The following is a 16,099-nucleotide window of genomic DNA, read 5'->3' on the forward strand; positions in this document are numbered from 1 at the left end:
TCATTGTAACAACGCAAGACATTCCCTAGTCGTTACCTTCAAAGTAACACGAATAAGTTTTAGCTATTTATCTCATTTACTACGAAAGCCTCCTTTGGAGTAGTTTACTTAAATTGGCTATATGTTGAATATTTTCATGCAAACTCTGTAACAATAAATACATTATATGTTGCATGAGATTATTTTGTTGCTCGCAGGGAATACTTCTGGCCTGTTTATTGAGAAAAATGGTCAAATACTACTGCATCCATCTGTTCAACCATTACACCCTGGTGAACGAGAATTAATTAATGACATAGTATCTTTGGCAAGTAAAAGGAAAAGGATAGAACGATATATTGAAATTTTTGATGAAGATTTGATTCAGCAAAACCAGTTTCTTCTTAAAGCTCTTAGACTTCTGCTTTCGAAAAAATTATTTCTTTATGATGAAAGTCTAGCTAATTTAGAGCGGATGATTATATCCAGCGATCCTTATTTTGTAGGTTCCGGAAAATTCGTATCCTTGGCGCAATTAGAAGCGCATTTAGCAGATTGGAAAGAAACTTTATCTAGTCTGCTAGTACTTCAAGGTAATATTTCTCAATGCTTGAGTGTAGCTTCTACGTTTCAAAAGCTGCATAATATGTATATGGGCTCTACTCATTTGAATTTTAAAAAGCTGGTTTTAGAGTGTGAATGTGCTTTTCAGAAGACTTGGCTTGACGAATTAGTGCAGTATTTGGTAAATGATTCCGGCGATGACAGCTTCAAATGTTCGTTTTTATGCGGTGATACTAAAGATTTTGTATCTTGTAGCAATAATGTCCCTTTTTTGACCCAAGACATCGTTAATTGCTTAGTTTCAATACGAACGTGTATGCTCAATGCAAAAAAATGTTTCACAGACGCTTTCTGTGAAATTCTTAGATGTTTCTACAGACTGGTATATGAAATGCCTTTGCCTTTAACGAAATCTTCAGTGACAAAATTAGCAGATGAAATGTTCACTCTGGTATCAGAAAAAATAATATTTCAATTAGCTTCGTTTCATCAGATTTTCGATTTGGTAAAAATGCTAGAGATGGTGATGTTACTTGAAAATGTTGAGTTTCTTCCAACATTATCTGAAATGTTCAGAGACGTTCGTGGTGAATATTGCAGTTCAAATGACGTTCAAGGGGTAGTAATTGATGATATTTTACCCGTTGTTTTAAGGAAAACTATTTCTTTACTTGATCTCGCTACTGAATATGGAGAATGTGTATCTTTTCTAAAACTTGTAAGTATCTTTGATGAAGAAGATGAAATGATTCGCTCTGAGAATCGTAAAATCGATGTAGAGGGACTCAATATGCAACTGTTATTGTGTTTAAAATGGCCGTTCAATTTGTTTATGGATAAAAATGCTTTAAATGTGTATTCCGATTTATGGATACTACTAGGTTCTTTACACTTAAGTATAACTAAAATCAAATCCCTTTTTTACGAAAGAAAGGAGTATACTGCCAAAGGTATTTCTCAACCATGGACTCAATTGTGGGTGACTTTATGGTTCTTATCATCTTTACAATATTATGCCTACGAATGTGTTATAAAGCCGTCATATTGTAAATTACGGGAATCTCTTACTGAGTTATATAGAACACAAAAGTTACGTATGCAAGACTGTTCTCAATTGCATGCTTTAACGTTGACTTACGCTAAGAAAATGTTGTTTTTTTACGATGATGATTTACACATTTCTTTAAACTCGATTTACCATGAGCTTTCTTTATTTCGTAGTCAAGAAGTTTCGAAAGTTGACTGTCAGTTAGCTGCTCACGTATCTCATTCGATTGAATGCATACGACAGAAAGAAAATGATCCATCGTATGATAGGGAAATAATTAACGCGCTGATTGTTCAGCTTAATTTATAGGTAGATATGATCAATGTATTTATTTAATATTTTTTTTCTATTTTATTTAAATATTAGTTCTCATTAACTATGCATCATGGAGTTATAGTCGTAAATTATGCTGCAGTAACTTGAAGCTTCAAGAAAATAAACCTATTAAATATCGTTGTCACGACTACTGATTGAAAGCAAATTCAAACGGGTTTTGCAAGCGACAGCATGCAAAAAGAATCATTCAATGCATCAATAGAAAAAAAAGTGTAACAGATTTAGCTATCCATCGGTTTATTGAATGCCACAATCAGTATCCATAAAGAGAATTCAAAAAAGAATCAATGTATATCAAACAAAGCAACGTAACGAAATTTAAAAATCAGAGTCCATTGGACCAGCAATTTCATCGCCAGATTCAGTGTCAATAGAAGACATGGTGTCATCATCTGAAGAGTCGTTCAAAGTTATATCAGCGTCTTCTTTATTAGCATACCGAGCGATATAATCTCGAACCTTGGCATAGTAGGTATTCGGCTCTCGCAATAATAGAGCTGCTGCCTCTCCATTTAGAGGGTCCGACGCATTAGGATAACGGAGTAGCTGTGGAAGAAAAACCTCAAAAATATTAATCATATCAAACATTGGAGACCAAGTTTGATTTATCACGTCCAAGCAAACACTTCCACTAAGCTCATCGATATTGGGATGAAATATACGATTTACAAATCCAATACTTGGAGATTTCCAAGGATACTCACTTGGCAGTTCAACATGAACTTTCCATATTCCACCTGAGTAAGGGGTTTCAGACGGTCCATGGAACCTAACGTAAAATTCTTGCATATTATCATTGACAAGAGTTACCTCGTAATCACTCATCAGCAGCTTCATAACGTCCGTCTCAATTCTGCGCCTTGGGCTCGACATTTTGATTTTTTATAGTTTTATTTCAAAACTAAAAAAGAACTCAATAATTTTAAGCTAGTGTAGTATTCAAATACGGTAATTTGCTGCAATAAAGGCAAATTCGCAAATTCAGCAGTTTTCGAGTAATTTTCAATAAAATCAAATTATTTTGGACTTTTGGAAAGATTCTTAGCTTCCGTTTTAAATGGTTCTATCCTATTGTCCGTGAATATATCAAATTTTTAAAAGCAACAACTAATAATCATCAATGACCTAATTTAAATGAAAGCAATTTTATTGTATAGAAGAATCCCCTCTTTATCGTCCTTCTTATTGTTAAATATATTTTAATTTACAAACGAGGCAATTGAGCATAAGTTTGGCTATGATGAAGACGCGGAATTTCGCTGATTTGGAGGTTATAAGAAGCAGGTAACAGTATGTGAGTAACAATGATTCTAGTACTACCAAGATGCTTTCGTCTCAATGCAGCTTGATAAATTAGTATCAAATATATGTATTAATAAAATCTCAGCATTTGTTTTGTTCTATTGGAATCGATAAATAGACTGGAAAAAATTGGAAAGAGTTAATCGTTTGGCTACTGAATATATTCGCGAGTGATAAAAACTAAGATCTTTAATTTAATATTTACTCGTATTTTTCATAACAAACGTAACTTGCGGATGGCCAAGCTGATTTCAAAGAAGAAAATCTACTTAGGGAAGTCATCTGCTTGTTTGTCGAGAAAAGATAGCGTCTCCCTTCAAATGTGTGTTAAGGAAAAAAAGGCAAAACTTGAGCATTGCCAACTAATAGAAGAGAATTTTAAAAAGAAATAAATTTGATTATGTAATTTGTAAAATTGGTATAAATATTAGCCATCAACAGAATATTATTATAGAGGTAGAATTCCAATATCTAAGGATCTTCGGATTTCGACTTCTCTAGTAGCAGTGCATGATTAATTACTAACCGAGTATCTTTGGCATTCTTTATGCATTTTTCCGTCAAAAACGAAAGGCGACTCGGAGAGCAAGTGCCTCTTTCCCATACTTGAGTAACGTGACCAAGAGAAGCCATGTACCCCATAACTACAGAACCTTTAGCAGCCCTTGCACGCTCATCCACATAATCAGGATCAATCCAATATTCATCCGTATTGGGATTAAATAATACACTCGAGCCCGTCACCAAATCTATGCAGTCGATGTTAGCATCAGCTATTGCACTTGATGCGCAACTTATAGCAGCAGCCAATGTTGCTAATGCACCGTCACTTTCAATCACTTGAATATAAACGTCTATAGAACTTTTCGGATACAAATGCAGTAATATACTTGGAGAAATTGCTGCTTCAATCATTTGGGAATAGCTTTTTTCTTCGACGGTTTGTACATGTCCCTGACGAACAGAAGTAGAAAATGGGGATAATCTAAATTCACAATTCAACTTTGCTGATGAACGAAAAGCAAAAGTCTTACTAGGTCGAGGACCAGAGACTGTGCATGCAATTTTTATTTTTTCTGATTCAAAATAACTGCTACCGACAGCTTTAGTAGCCCACCCTAATTTTAGATCTAATTGTCAGTGAAAATGTTAATAATCGGTATCTTACATATTTTTCGACATCTGTCAACATCACGAGTCCGCGTGAAAACAGGTTGTTCTGGCTCTTCAAAATAAGGGGGAACGGATACACTCGGTCCATACACTCTCTTTCTATCTGACATCGATTTATAGAGTATTTGTTTTAACCTTGATGTACCGTTAAGAAAACAATACAGAAGCAGCCTGGATTTTCAGTGGTGGCTTCGCGTTTTGGGATGACGCGTTTGCATGCCTTAATATATATAACGATATTGTTTGATTCGGTGTATATATGACATATAGAAAGCAATTTTATCGCATCTAAAAGATTTTTGTAATGACTAAGCGTTTCAATCAGTAAGCTGGAAAATAAAAATGCTTTTAGAATAATGGTGCAAAATTTTTTTTTATCCAGCCAGCATACTTCAAGTGCGCGCTCTTAAATTTAATGAGTAATAAATTGTTAAGCATGTGTAACGAAAGAGCTCGCTATTTGAACATATAAAAACACTATATTATAGCCTACGTATGACTCTCCTCTGCCAACACCACGTTTCGTAATGAGTGTATGTAATTTGTTTAAATGATTCAAGTATTTTTCGCTTCTTACTAACATTGCAAAAGAATAACATGAACATTGATCAAACGGATCAAAATACTATCGATGAAGGGCTTTACTCTAGACAACTGTAAGTTTTATTAGAAACATGAAGAGTCATTATTACCGGTGTTGATTTGGTTTAGCTTTATGTTTTTATATTCTTTCTTGTACTGAGCGCTTGCTAATTTATCTAAAGTTATGTTTTAGGCCATGAGGCTATGAAACAAATGAGTCAGTCGAATGTCTTAATCATTGGCTGCAAAGGTTTAGGCGTTGAAATAGCAAAGAACGTTTGTCTAGCAGGTGTAAAAAGCGTTACTCTTTACGATCCTCAACCTACACGCATTGAGGACTTATCATCACAATATTTTCTTACAGAAGACGATATTGGTGTTCCTCGTGCAAAAGTAACGGTATCAAAGTTAGCAGAGCTTAATCAATATGTGCCTGTTTCTGTAGTTGATGAACTTTCAACAGAGTATCTAAAAAACTTCAAATGCGTGGTTGTCACAGAAACTTCTCTTACGAAACAGCTAGAAATTAACGACTTTACACACAAAAACCATATTGCTTATATTGCTGCTGACAGCCGTGGTCTTTTTGGATCGATATTTTGTGATTTTGGTGAGAACTTTATTTGTACTGACACTGATGGAAATGAACCTTTAACTGGAATGATCGCTTCAATTACTGATGATGGAGTTGTTACCATGCTTGAAGAAACTCGTCATGGATTGGAGAATGGTGATTTTGTTAAATTTACCGAAGTGAAGGGTATGCCTGGTTTAAATGATGGCACTCCTCGTAAAGTTGAAGTGAAAGGTCCATATACCTTTTCTATCGGATCTGTTAAAGATTTAGGAAGTGCCGGTTACAATGGTGTCTTTACCCAAGTTAAAGTTCCAACCAAAATATCTTTCAAATCTCTCCGCGAATCGCTCAAGGACCCTGAATATGTATATCCTGACTTTGGTAAAATGATGAGACCTCCACAATACCACATTGCTTTCCAGGCCCTTTCAGCATTTGCCGATGCGCATGAAGGTTCATTGCCTCGACCCCGTAACGACATTGATGCAGCTGAATTTTTCGAATTTTGTAAGAAAATTGCAAGCACACTTCAATTTGATGTTGAACTCGATGAAAAACTAATTAAGGAAATTTCATACCAGGCAAGAGGTGATTTGGTTGCAATGTCCGCGTTTTTGGGCGGTGCTGTAGCACAGGAAGTGTTGAAAGCTACCACCAGTAAATTTTACCCATTGAAGCAATACTTCTATTTTGACTCCTTAGAAAGCTTGCCATCTTCTGTAACGATCAGTGAAGAAACTTGTAAACCTCGTGGCTGTCGATACGATGGGCAAATCGCTGTTTTCGGTTCGGAATTTCAAGAGAAAATAGCTTCTTTGAGTACGTTTTTGGTTGGTGCTGGCGCTATTGGATGTGAAATGCTGAAAAACTGGGCTATGATGGGTGTCGCTACTGGTGAAAGTGGTCATATTTCTGTTACTGATATGGACTCCATTGAAAAATCGAATTTGAATCGTCAATTTCTCTTTCGTCCTCGTGACGTCGGAAAGCTGAAGTCCGAATGTGCTTCTACCGCTGTTTCAATCATGAATCCTTCATTGACTGGTAAAATAACTTCATATCAAGAACGTGTTGGACCAGAAAGCGAAGGCATATTTGGCGATGAATTCTTTGAAAAGTTATCTTTAGTCACGAATGCTTTGGATAACGTCGAAGCTCGAATGTATGTTGACCGCCGTTGTGTATTTTTCGAAAAGCCATTATTAGAGTCTGGTACTTTGGGTACTAAGGGTAATACGCAAGTTGTTGTACCTCATCTTACAGAGTCGTACGGATCATCCCAAGACCCTCCTGAAAAGTCATTTCCTATCTGTACTTTGAAGAACTTTCCTAACCGTATTGAGCACACCATTGCATGGGCTCGCGATCTCTTTGAAGGCTTGTTTAAACAGCCTATCGATAACGTTAATATGTACCTTAGTTCTCCTAACTTTTTGGAAACTTCATTGAAAACGAGTAGTAACCCCCGTGAAGTTTTAGAAAATATTAGAGATTATCTTGTTACGGAGAAGCCTCTTTCATTTGAGGAATGTATTATGTGGGCCCGTTTGCAGTTTGATAAGTTCTTTAACAACAACATTCAGCAATTACTTTTCAATTTCCCTAAGGATTCTGTAACCTCCACTGGCCAACCGTTTTGGTCTGGTCCTAAGCGTGCCCCTACTCCATTATCTTTTGATATTCACAACCGTGAGCATTTTGACTTCATAGTTGCAGCAGCCAGTCTTTATGCATTCAACTACGGCCTTAAGAGTGAGACAGACCCAGCTATTTACGAACGCGTTCTTGCTGGCTACAATCCTCCTCCCTTTGCTCCCAAGTCTGGTATTAAAATTCAAGTCAATGAAAATGAAGAAGCTCCCGAAACCGCTGCTAATAAAGATAAACAAGAACTGAAATCGATTGCTGACAGTCTACCACCTCCATCCTCTCTTGTGGGTTTTAGACTAACTCCGGCAGAATTTGAAAAGGACGATGACTCTAATCATCACATTGACTTTATAACGGCTGCATCAAATTTGCGTGCCATGAATTACGACATCACACCTGCGGATAGGTTTAAGACGAAGTTTGTTGCCGGTAAAATTGTACCAGCCATGTGTACATCAACTGCTGTCGTTTCAGGACTTGTATGTCTTGAGCTTGTTAAACTTGTTGATGGCAAAAAGAAGATCGAGGAATATAAAAATGGATTTTTCAACCTTGCTATAGGGCTCTTTACATTTTCTGATCCTATTGCTTCTCCGAAAATGAAAGTCAATGGTAAAGAAATCGACAAAATCTGGGATCGCTACAATCTCCCGGACTGCACACTTCAAGAGCTTATTGATTATTTCCAAAAAGAAGAGGGGTTGGAAGTGACCATGCTTTCATCTGGAGTTTCTCTTTTGTATGCTAATTTCCAACCACCTAAGAAACTTGCTGAAAGGTTGCCTCTCAAAATTTCTGAATTGGTTGAGCAAATTACTAAGAAAAAACTAGAACCTTTCCGGAAACACTTGGTGCTTGAAATTTGCTGTGATGATGCCAACGGTGAAGACGTTGAAGTTCCATTTATTTGTATCAAGTTGTAATACCTTTGAGAACCGGTTAATTCCTGGAATTTGCAACATTTAATGCCAATGGCTCTAATAAATTTACTAAATTAGTATTAGCAGTCTTTAAAAAACATTAATAGGCATGTATGAATAATTTATTATTTTTCCTATACTCTTTCTAATTTTTATGAACTAAGATCTGTTATATTTTAAAAAGTATTTTGACATGTAGTAAAATTGTTGTTTTTTTGAGCAATTTTTTTAACGTCGGCGATTGGCATTTACGTAAGTTTCGACTGCTAACCTCCTAATTTACCTAAGAGTATATCTTTACTCGGCTACAAAAGTCTATCGTATACATTATATTAAATTTAACTAGAATTATTGCCAATGTCTACTGCCTCAAAACTTTGTATCGTCGGGGCCGGTGTCTTTAGTGTTTACATGGTTTATTTCGTACATAATAATCAGATTATTGAACGAGAGGTAATATTTACTTATATTAAAGAAAATATGCACCATAGCTAATGTAAGTATAGAAAATGTCGGCGGGAGTTCAAAAAGATGATGAAAGGAAAAGAATTAAAAAAGAAAGGTTTGAAGACCTAAAGCGACAACAAGAGTTACGAAAATTTTACGAAAGCCAGCTACCTGTTGAAGAGGACGAAAAGGGTCTCCGACAGACAACGCAAACAACAGTGAACGACTAAAACCAAGTTTTTAACACAGATTGGACGAATCGAAATTATAGACAGCTTGAAACCTATAGCCTCGGACTTCCAGTGTTCAGCCAATTTATCCAGAGCAACTTATTTACCTTTACTATACATTAATATTTTTTTCATCTTTGCCAGATTTTAAGGATTTAATATTGAGAAATTCAGCTCGGTTAAATAAAAAAGAAGTAACTACATCTAGAAAACGGCATAACAGGGTGTGTTAATCTTAGAGGGTTATAGGCAAAAGAGCTAGTTTTTTGTTAACATTACTCAAAAAGGAAATATAAATCAATTTACATTATGCTATATATTAATGAAATTTACTTTATCCGGTTATTAGTAATATAAACTTGTCATAGTTTACTGGTTATTCGTTATAATGGTTACTACCATCGTAACGAGGTAAGTATGCCGAAGTGTCTTGAGATTCCTTAATGTGCGAATGAAGTGAATGGTGAAGGTAGTTTATGTCTGACAAATTCTAATACATTTCACTAGCTTGTTGAAAGATTTCAAAACTGAGTAAATTTGACCACCACTTAATGGAAATTTTTCTATTCTTTTTATTTTATATAAGCACGTTCATTTTCTAACCTGTTATTTTTCTACTTCATGAAATGAGTTCATCTTCCTCAAAACCCGTGAATACTGGGTTGGTTACACCTCGCCGCTATTCTACAATGACTGGCATACGGACTGGTCCATCTCAGAGTGGAACAGGGAGTATTCCATATTCCCCAACGTCACCATTGTCCCGAAATTTTTCGAACTATTCCATACCTATGCTACGAAGCAATAGCACTCAAACAAATGTAAATGGGCCTACAGCATTTGATTTGGGAGTTACAGAGAAATTGATGTCTCCTGGAACTTTAGATAGATACACGCGTCCTGCCTTGTATCCGTCGAAGGACTTGGATTATTTAAAAAATGAGTATGTTAATTATGAATCTACAACAAGTCAACAAACCAATTCTAAAGGTTTAAAAGAGAGCAACTTTGTTGGTTCAGGAATTATCACAAGTATACGTATTCGACCTATTGGTAAAAACCAAGGTGTATGGTCACATGGCAAGTTAAGCAATGACCCATATGGTCGTGAATACATTCGCCAGCAAACAAGTACAAGCTCGTCCACAATTCAGCAAGAATATCTTTTTAATAATGTTTTTGGGATGGAATCTAAAAATTACGATATATACAAACGTTCTGTTAAGTCGGTTGTCCGTAATGTTTTTTCCGGATATAATGGAATAGTGTTTGCTTATGGAATGACCGGCACAGGAAAAACATATTCTATGCAAGGTACGGAAAACGAACCTGGTATTATTCCACTTGCCATGAATGATTTATTTGAAATGGTTGAAAACAATTCTGATGACGATACCTTTCAAATCCGTATATCCTATTTAGAAATTTATAATGAGAGAATACGAGACTTAATCGGAAACTCGGACGAAGAGCCAAGAATACGCGAAAATGCATCTGGAGAAGTCAATGTTACACCATTAACTCGAGTTCTCGTCACTAGCCCCGAAGAGGTTAGTCAGGTTATTGAACAGTGCAATGCAATCCGAAAAACAGCAGCAACCGATTTCAATACGTATAGTTCTCGTTCGCATGCAATTCTTCAGGTTTTTCTTATTCGAAATAATCCTACTGCTCACACTTCACAAATTTCGAGTCTCAGCTTGGTGGATCTCGCTGGAAGTGAAAGAGCTTCAGCTCACCATGAAAGACGCAAAGAAGGAGCATTTATCAACAAATCTCTTTTAACATTAGGAACTGTTATTTCTAGGTTGTCAGCAGCTGCAAATCCTTCACTTACCTCAAATTCAGGACATATACCGTATCGTGAGTCTAAGTTAACTCGTCTGTTGCAGCAATCTTTATCCGGCCAATCACAAATATCACTTTTAGCAACGATAAGCATAGAATCCAACCATACGATGGAGACTACTAACACGCTTAAATTTGCATCTAGAGCTCAAAATTTGCCTCAAGATATTCGCCAAGCGGAAGCTGTGACTAATGTTCAAGCTGAATTAGCATCTTTACACTCTGCCCTTGAAAAGAATGCCCAAGAAGTTGAATATTATGCTTCTTTGGTGAAGCAATTGACTTCGGACTTAGAGGAACGAGATACATACATTGCCATGTTAGAGGCAGAGCGTTCGCAAGGAACTGCTATAAGTAGAGCTCGTTTACGAATGGAGGAATTGCTTTCTGACCATAATTTCGAAATTGCAGATCTAAGAGATGAATTACAAGATAAAGAACAAATTATTTATGCTCTTCGATATGCTCAGAAGCAACGGGATATTGCCGATTTCAATCAATCGCTTGCTAAATTCCCTCACAAAATCTTAAAGAAAAATGTTACTAGGGGAAGCAGAAGCTCCTCTGATCAGTTCAGTAATGAAACTAAAACTGAAATTTTGCCAGACGATCAACAGCAATCGAAAAAGGATTCTGTGACTCAGGAAACGCAACTTCTTTCTTGATACCTTGTTTAATTATAGGCGTCTTCTCATCAACCTTGTTTACAATTTTATACCCATTCAACCTGTATGTCTCCTTAAATTACTTTAACGATACGATGTTTCTTTACTAAACAGGCCGGTTCGCAGTTGCATCTCTTTCTTTTGCATAATATTTTGGAATTTTCGGGGATTTTTTCCAATAATTTGTAATGACACATTGTAATAAATCCTTAATTTGCATAGGTTGGCTTCTCTATGCAAAATTTTATTAAATTTGCGACGACCTGCTACAATCATATACTACGTTTGGAATTTTTATCCTCTATACCGTTAACACATCCTTATGGACATTGCAACAAATTTTATAACCAGGAGCCTTTCTGAAATTGCTCCTAATGCATCTCAAAGTTCTCTTCATGTAACACCGTCATCGGTGAGCAACAATGCGTTTGGGCTAAAGCTTCGACAGCTGATCAGTGACACATATTGTCCGCACATATTTATTATGGCATCTGATGACACAGAAAATTTCATGAAGCGTAAAGGATTTGACGATTTTGCATCTTTTATTCGACCGTTCGGAGATCGCATTTTTCAGAGCTCGACAAACAATTCTGCCATTTCAAAGGAAACTTTGGATTCTAGGATTTTTGATAATGATCATGACTCAATTCGCTTTGTTCCTATGGAAGCAGTACAAGTTCCTCGGCAGTGGAAGCGAAATAAAGCCTGGAATACCGAAAACGGATTAGAAAATTGCGCAAATTCTAGATTTGCTCCTGGCGGTGACATTGATAGTTTCAGAGTCTTGAGTCAGAAGCTCATAGAAGAGTGGGTTCAATCGGGCAGCAATAATTACCCCGAAAATGGATTTTTAAATCCCATTCTGGATTATCTCAAACTTCTACTTTCTGGTAACCCGGTAGCTGAACATGAAACTTTTTCTCATCCTGTGGGTTGTCTAATTGTTATAACGTCTCATAATACCAATCCTATGGCAACTGTTATGCGTTTATTCAAAGAAATTAACAATGCGCCCTTTCCTAATTTTATTTCTAAAGAAATTTTACATTACTATTTGTTTATACATGATGAAGATAACAACGATCTTTCAAATTCGAAGCAAATTTTTCAGCAAATGCGGAGAAGTCTTGGCGCAAACTCTCATTTTATTAGATTAAGGTCGAATTACATATCAGCGAAACCTTTAGATACTGACAGATATGATACGTCTTCTATACAGTCATTAAAAAATGCACCTAGAGATTCGATGGAAAGCGAAAGCTTTTGTTCATCTAGTGATGATGCCAAACCGATAACATTTGTGACTAAAAATTTAAGAAAATTTCCAATTCCAGAATGGAGATCATCATTAGAAGTTCAGGCCGAATCCGAACAATCGTGTTTGCCTCTTTATCCTTTACTGCCTGTAGAAGAAGTGGAAGGGATGAAAAAGTTTGTTCAAACAATGTTGTATGATAGTATATATCCTTTTATGCAAAGATGCGTACGGGCCTGGGAAGAAGATCTGACCCCTCAATACGGTAATTTAACTACCAGGCTTCTATTTGCCTCCAAAAAATACTGGTCTCGTAATCATTCAAGCCATTCTCAAGGTAACTATGATCCACTATCCCTTATTTATTCTTCAGAAAAGCAGGAAAGCATAAAAAGAAAAATGGCGGATTTTTCTTTTATGCTTCGTGATTACAAACGTGCTTATGAAATTTATGATGAGATTCGGAATACATTTTCTCAAGACAAAGCCTGGAATTATTTAGCGTCTTGCGAGGAAATCCAAATAATATGTCTGTTAATGCAAAATCGGAATATCAGCTTGAAGTCGCAAATTTCGTATTTGAACAAATGGTTCGACGAAATGGTTTATATCTATGCTGTTCGTCTTCACTCTTTTTACTATACATTTAGAAGTGTGCTAGTTACAAGCTTGTTGCTCTCGTTGAAGCCTGCGTTTAGTATCGACTTTGCAGCATCCTGGCTTGCAAAGATATTGGAACCAGGCCCTATTTCCCTCAATCCGTTTGAAACTTCTTTCTTAAATACGACAATAGCTGGAATGTATAGTAATAAGGAACATGTTGGTGTTACTGATGGAAATCGCCGCAGAAAAGCTGCTTTTTGGTTTGCATATAGCGCTGGCTTTTGGCGGGACTGTGGCCATTGTAAAATGGCAGAGATTTGCTGGAATCTTGCTAATCGTGTGTATTCAAAATCAGGATGGGAATCGCTTTCTGAACATATGCTGGACTTAAAACCAACGCTTTCCGAAAACTTTCGGGTGAAAAATACTTTTCATTAGACAACTCATCCTGTCATCTGGGCAATCTTTGGTACAAGATCTGCTTATGTAGGTGCTAAACTTTCGATTTTGGTTATGAGCTTATTAATTCAAGCGCGATTAATGCGAAGTTGAAAAATTATATTACCGCTTACAGTATCATATTTATATTCAATTAGCTAGTTAATGACTTTAGAAATTAAAACTTCATTTTTTTTTTGTTCACGTTTTTTGAAATGTTGCTTTAGAATTTAGACTGATGTCAATAATTATTTTAAAATAAAAAGTATATATAAAAAATAACTGTGAAATTCAAAGAGTAGAGGTGTAAGCTATAATTTTGAAAGATTTGAAAAAGGAATAGGAGCTGGCATAAAGGAGCTTAGGATTTCCAATTTAAAATGTAGCATTAGCATTATAATTTATTATATCAAAATTATAATTTAGTATCATACTCAATATAACATATATTAGATATATGCGATTTTACATTAGTCAACTTCATACGAAATTGCTGATGTTATTATAACTTGTCTATCTTATCAGTTTTAGAATAAATTGTTCATTGTCTGAATTTTTGAAAACAAATCATCAGCACCTTATTAGAACTCCAAATTTAGCAATTTGTAACATTACAAAAGTACAAGTGACAAGTCACCTCATACCATTAATTCTGTTTGAAAACTGTATATAGTAAACCACGCAGGTAGCTTCAGGAATATACGACAGAATGGGAAAAAAGGAGAAAGTCAATGCTTTGGAATTTTCTGTTAATAAAGGAATTTTTACAAAAACTCGTTTAAAAAGCCTGTATTCTGACTTTACGAGTCTGTTTATAAAAAATCCTGAAGGATTTTTGGCAAACGTAAATACTTGGAGAGAAGCAATTGAAACATCCGCATGGTCTGGGAAGTTGAATTCTAGGATAATCTTAGTTTTCGATGAGACTTTTGAAAGTGCGTTTTCAAGTCCTGCTTTAGGTAGACCTTTGAGCCTTGGTGCTGTTGCGGTACGTGAATTAAGCATTTTTTTTGAAGCTAATAAGCATATAGGCTTACTGGATCCAGCAAGGGGTTTGGCTTCGTAAGCAAGACTTTTTGAACGATTGTAAAAAAGGAAATTTAGTAAGAGAAGACGGTTTTTCTATTTTTTCAATTCTACGGTGGAGTTTTCAGAAACTTGGGTTTCAAAATCAAGCCTCATCCATATTGTCAAATAGATCCCCGAGTGGGCAGTATGTAATTCGAAAAAATATTGAGAAACTTGCTTGCCTTGTACACAATGAAGCAATGCGACGGTGCAGCAGCTATACGAGTGCAATTTATACTTGGGACTTTTTTCAAGATACTTTTGGAAGCTTATACTGGGAAGAAGGAAAATTAAACAAGGATGAGATGGAATGCCTTCTTAATTGGATGTGCTATCAAAAACATGTTTTAATATTTGATTCTAAGGTAAGTTCAGATTATATGTTTTCTCAGCTATTTGTCGATACCGTTTTTTTAACGAGAATAGATAATCAAGTTTTTACCCAACAGCCAAATTGATGCTCAATTAGCTTCAATTGATAAGTCTATTGATGGGTCTGTTGCAGATCTGATACAGGCTAGGGCATCCATCGCCCAAAGATCAGAATTTTTAAACGAGGAATTGGAGCAACTTTCACAAGTGCTAAACCAAGCAGTTAAAAAGGGAGAGAAAACAATAGCAATAACTTATTTACGTCGAAAAAAGATTTTGTCTAAAGATTTGGAAAGGAAAGTTTCTTCGCGTCTGCAATTAGATACTATAATTTCTAATATTGATAATGCGGTTGACAACAAAATTTTGCTTATTGCAATGTCTTCTGGCTCTGAAGCTCTAGACGCAATTTTAGCTCAAATGGGTGGAACTGAAAAAGTGGAAGATGTCTTAGAAAACGTAAATGATACACTGGCTCGTTCGGAAGAGATTGATGCAACTATTCAAACTTACAATCCTCAAAACATTGATTTAGAGGATGAAGCCGTTGAAAAAGAATGGCAGGATTTGGTAGCTGAAGAACAGAAGGTTGAAGATATCGTGTCTACATTAGGCAATGTTTCTCTAAAAACACCATCTGATACTTTTACCCTTACTAATACTGACTCGGATAAAAAGACTTCGAAACCGGAGAAGATTCAAGCTGAGCTGGTTGAGCAATAATTTATATACGTCCTTTTTTAACGATCACTTAAATTCACGGGAAATGGTTTGGTTTACTAATAATTTATGCACATACTAAAGAATAAATGAATACTATAAAAACATTTTTCTTGGTAATAACTATAAAAAACAATAATGCTTATATACTCAATAGAACTTATATAGCTAAAGCGATAAGGTAAAGTACCTGTGTAATGAATTGATGTTAGTTACTAAAAATTTTGCTTTTTATACCTTTAAAAACTAGTAAATTGTTAATTTATTAAATTGATTTCTTGGCAACGACTTAGAAACTTACAGTATATCACATACTCTA

The 16,099-nt window shown here is 35.7% G+C and overlaps 8 protein-coding genes and 12 long non-coding RNA genes across 20 annotated transcripts; 8 read left to right on the forward strand and 12 right to left on the reverse strand.

Annotated features, from left to right (window-relative positions):
- Positions 1–83: 83 nt before the first annotated feature.
- gfh1 (gamma tubulin complex GCP4 subunit Gfh1) lies at positions 84–1,961 on the forward strand. The gene has a single exon (NM_001022537.3). It carries the CDS (start codon positions 167–169, stop codon positions 1,898–1,900), a length of 1,734 nt encoding a protein of 577 aa, NP_596616.1. The 5' UTR covers positions 84–166; the 3' UTR covers positions 1,901–1,961.
- On the reverse strand, positions 660–964 carry SPOM_SPNCRNA.6327. Its single transcript, NR_195677.1, has one exon. It is a non-coding gene; the product is annotated as a non-coding RNA (long non-coding RNA).
- On the reverse strand, positions 1,769–3,169 carry ubc8 (ubiquitin conjugating enzyme Ubc8). The gene has a single exon (NM_001022538.3). The coding sequence runs from the start codon at positions 2,798–2,800 to the stop codon at positions 2,246–2,248; it is 555 nt and encodes a 184-aa protein (NP_596617.1). The 5' UTR covers positions 2,801–3,169; the 3' UTR covers positions 1,769–2,245.
- mtr3 (exosome complex component mtr3) lies at positions 3,139–4,551 on the reverse strand. Its single transcript, NM_001022539.3, has 2 exons — positions 4,398–4,551; positions 3,139–4,359 (listed from the first exon to the last, which is right to left on the reverse strand). Exons 1-2 carry the CDS (start codon positions 4,510–4,512, stop codon positions 3,701–3,703), a joined length of 774 nt encoding a protein of 257 aa, NP_596618.1. The 5' UTR covers positions 4,513–4,551; the 3' UTR covers positions 3,139–3,700.
- On the forward strand, positions 3,288–3,613 carry SPOM_SPNCRNA.6328. The gene has a single exon (NR_195678.1). It is a non-coding gene; the product is annotated as a non-coding RNA (long non-coding RNA).
- Positions 3,776–4,587, forward strand: SPOM_SPNCRNA.6329. The gene has a single exon (NR_195679.1). It is a non-coding gene; the product is annotated as a non-coding RNA (long non-coding RNA).
- A 323-nt stretch (positions 4,588–4,910) lies between these two features.
- On the forward strand, positions 4,911–8,270 carry uba1 (ubiquitin-activating enzyme E1). Its single transcript, NM_001355828.2, has 3 exons — positions 4,911–4,935; positions 4,994–5,058; positions 5,167–8,270. Exons 1-3 carry the CDS (start codon positions 4,930–4,932, stop codon positions 8,132–8,134), a joined length of 3,039 nt encoding a protein of 1,012 aa, NP_001342779.1. The 5' UTR covers positions 4,911–4,929; the 3' UTR covers positions 8,135–8,270.
- SPOM_SPNCRNA.6330 lies at positions 5,253–5,606 on the reverse strand. The gene has a single exon (NR_195680.1). It is a non-coding gene; the product is annotated as a non-coding RNA (long non-coding RNA).
- Positions 5,712–6,947, reverse strand: SPOM_SPNCRNA.6331. Its single transcript, NR_195681.1, has one exon. It is a non-coding gene; the product is annotated as a non-coding RNA (long non-coding RNA).
- SPOM_SPNCRNA.6332 lies at positions 7,080–7,524 on the reverse strand. Its single transcript, NR_195682.1, has one exon. It is a non-coding gene; the product is annotated as a non-coding RNA (long non-coding RNA).
- Positions 8,271–8,416: 146 nt separating the features above from the next.
- Positions 8,417–9,151, forward strand: pet117 (Pet117 cytochrome c oxidase assemby protein). Its single transcript, NM_001355829.2, has 2 exons — positions 8,417–8,584; positions 8,638–9,151. Exons 1-2 carry the CDS (start codon positions 8,489–8,491, stop codon positions 8,806–8,808), a joined length of 267 nt encoding a protein of 88 aa, NP_001343085.1. The 5' UTR covers positions 8,417–8,488; the 3' UTR covers positions 8,809–9,151.
- On the reverse strand, positions 8,541–9,115 carry SPOM_SPNCRNA.1646. The gene has a single exon (NR_150542.1). It is a non-coding gene; the product is annotated as a non-coding RNA (long non-coding RNA).
- Positions 9,152–9,195: 44 nt separating the features above from the next.
- SPOM_SPNCRNA.6333 lies at positions 9,196–11,456 on the reverse strand. Its single transcript, NR_195683.1, has one exon. It is a non-coding gene; the product is annotated as a non-coding RNA (long non-coding RNA).
- Positions 9,291–11,490, forward strand: tea2 (kinesin family plus-end directed microtubule motor Tea2). The gene has a single exon (NM_001022541.3). The coding sequence runs from the start codon at positions 9,435–9,437 to the stop codon at positions 11,319–11,321; it is 1,887 nt and encodes a 628-aa protein (NP_596620.1). The 5' UTR covers positions 9,291–9,434; the 3' UTR covers positions 11,322–11,490.
- On the forward strand, positions 11,465–13,748 carry trs8501 (TRAPP complex subunit Trs85). Its single transcript, NM_001022542.3, has one exon. The coding sequence runs from the start codon at positions 11,644–11,646 to the stop codon at positions 13,618–13,620; it is 1,977 nt and encodes a 658-aa protein (NP_596621.1). The 5' UTR covers positions 11,465–11,643; the 3' UTR covers positions 13,621–13,748.
- SPOM_SPNCRNA.6334 lies at positions 11,577–11,965 on the reverse strand. The gene has a single exon (NR_195684.1). It is a non-coding gene; the product is annotated as a non-coding RNA (long non-coding RNA).
- On the reverse strand, positions 12,499–12,948 carry SPOM_SPNCRNA.6335. Its single transcript, NR_195685.1, has one exon. It is a non-coding gene; the product is annotated as a non-coding RNA (long non-coding RNA).
- A 366-nt stretch (positions 13,749–14,114) lies between the features above and the next one.
- SPOM_SPNCRNA.6336 lies at positions 14,115–14,937 on the reverse strand. Its single transcript, NR_195686.1, has one exon. It is a non-coding gene; the product is annotated as a non-coding RNA (long non-coding RNA).
- Positions 14,320–15,924, forward strand: cmp7 (ESCRT III complex subunit). Its single transcript, NM_001022543.3, has 3 exons — positions 14,320–14,608; positions 14,652–15,053; positions 15,115–15,924. Exons 1-3 carry the CDS (start codon positions 14,330–14,332, stop codon positions 15,781–15,783), a joined length of 1,350 nt encoding a protein of 449 aa, NP_596622.1. The 5' UTR covers positions 14,320–14,329; the 3' UTR covers positions 15,784–15,924.
- SPOM_SPNCRNA.6337 lies at positions 15,049–15,249 on the reverse strand. The gene has a single exon (NR_195687.1). It is a non-coding gene; the product is annotated as a non-coding RNA (long non-coding RNA).
- Positions 15,925–16,099: the final 175 nt, after the last annotated feature.

Source organism: Schizosaccharomyces pombe (assembly GCF_000002945.2).
Source record: "Schizosaccharomyces pombe strain 972h- genome assembly, chromosome: II".
Classification (NCBI taxonomy): domain Eukaryota; kingdom Fungi; phylum Ascomycota; class Schizosaccharomycetes; order Schizosaccharomycetales; family Schizosaccharomycetaceae; genus Schizosaccharomyces; species Schizosaccharomyces pombe.

Coding starts and splice junctions, on each gene's coding strand:
- trs8501 (NM_001022542.3), top strand. CDS start 11,644: ATGGACATTGCAACAAATTTTATAACCAGGAGCCTTTCTGAAATTGCT.
- ubc8 (NM_001022538.3), bottom strand. CDS start 2,800: ATGTCGAGCCCAAGGCGCAGAATTGAGACGGACGTTATGAAGCTGCTG.
- uba1 (NM_001355828.2), top strand. Junction 5,059..5,166: donor GGGCTTTACTCTAGACAACT/GTAAGTTTTATT, acceptor ATTTATCTAAAG/TTATGTTTTAGGCCATGAGG.
- cmp7 (NM_001022543.3), top strand. CDS start 14,330: ATGGGAAAAAAGGAGAAAGTCAATGCTTTGGAATTTTCTGTTAATAAA. Junction 14,609..14,651: donor TGAGCCTTGGTGCTGTTGCG/GTACGTGAATTA, acceptor ATAAGCATATAG/GCTTACTGGATCCAGCAAGG. Junction 15,054..15,114: donor TTTTAATATTTGATTCTAAG/GTAAGTTCAGAT, acceptor TAACGAGAATAG/ATAATCAAGTTTTTACCCAA.
- gfh1 (NM_001022537.3), top strand. CDS start 167: ATGTTGCATGAGATTATTTTGTTGCTCGCAGGGAATACTTCTGGCCTG.
- tea2 (NM_001022541.3), top strand. CDS start 9,435: ATGAGTTCATCTTCCTCAAAACCCGTGAATACTGGGTTGGTTACACCT.
- pet117 (NM_001355829.2), top strand. CDS start 8,489: ATGTCTACTGCCTCAAAACTTTGTATCGTCGGGGCCGGTGTCTTTAGT. Junction 8,585..8,637: donor ATCAGATTATTGAACGAGAG/GTAATATTTACT, acceptor ATGTAAGTATAG/AAAATGTCGGCGGGAGTTCA.
- mtr3 (NM_001022539.3), bottom strand. CDS start 4,512: ATGTCAGATAGAAAGAGAGTGTATGGACCGAGTGTATCCGTTCCCCCT. Junction 4,360..4,397: donor TGACAGATGTCGAAAAATAT/GTAAGATACCGA, acceptor ACTGACAATTAG/ATCTAAAATTAGGGTGGGCT.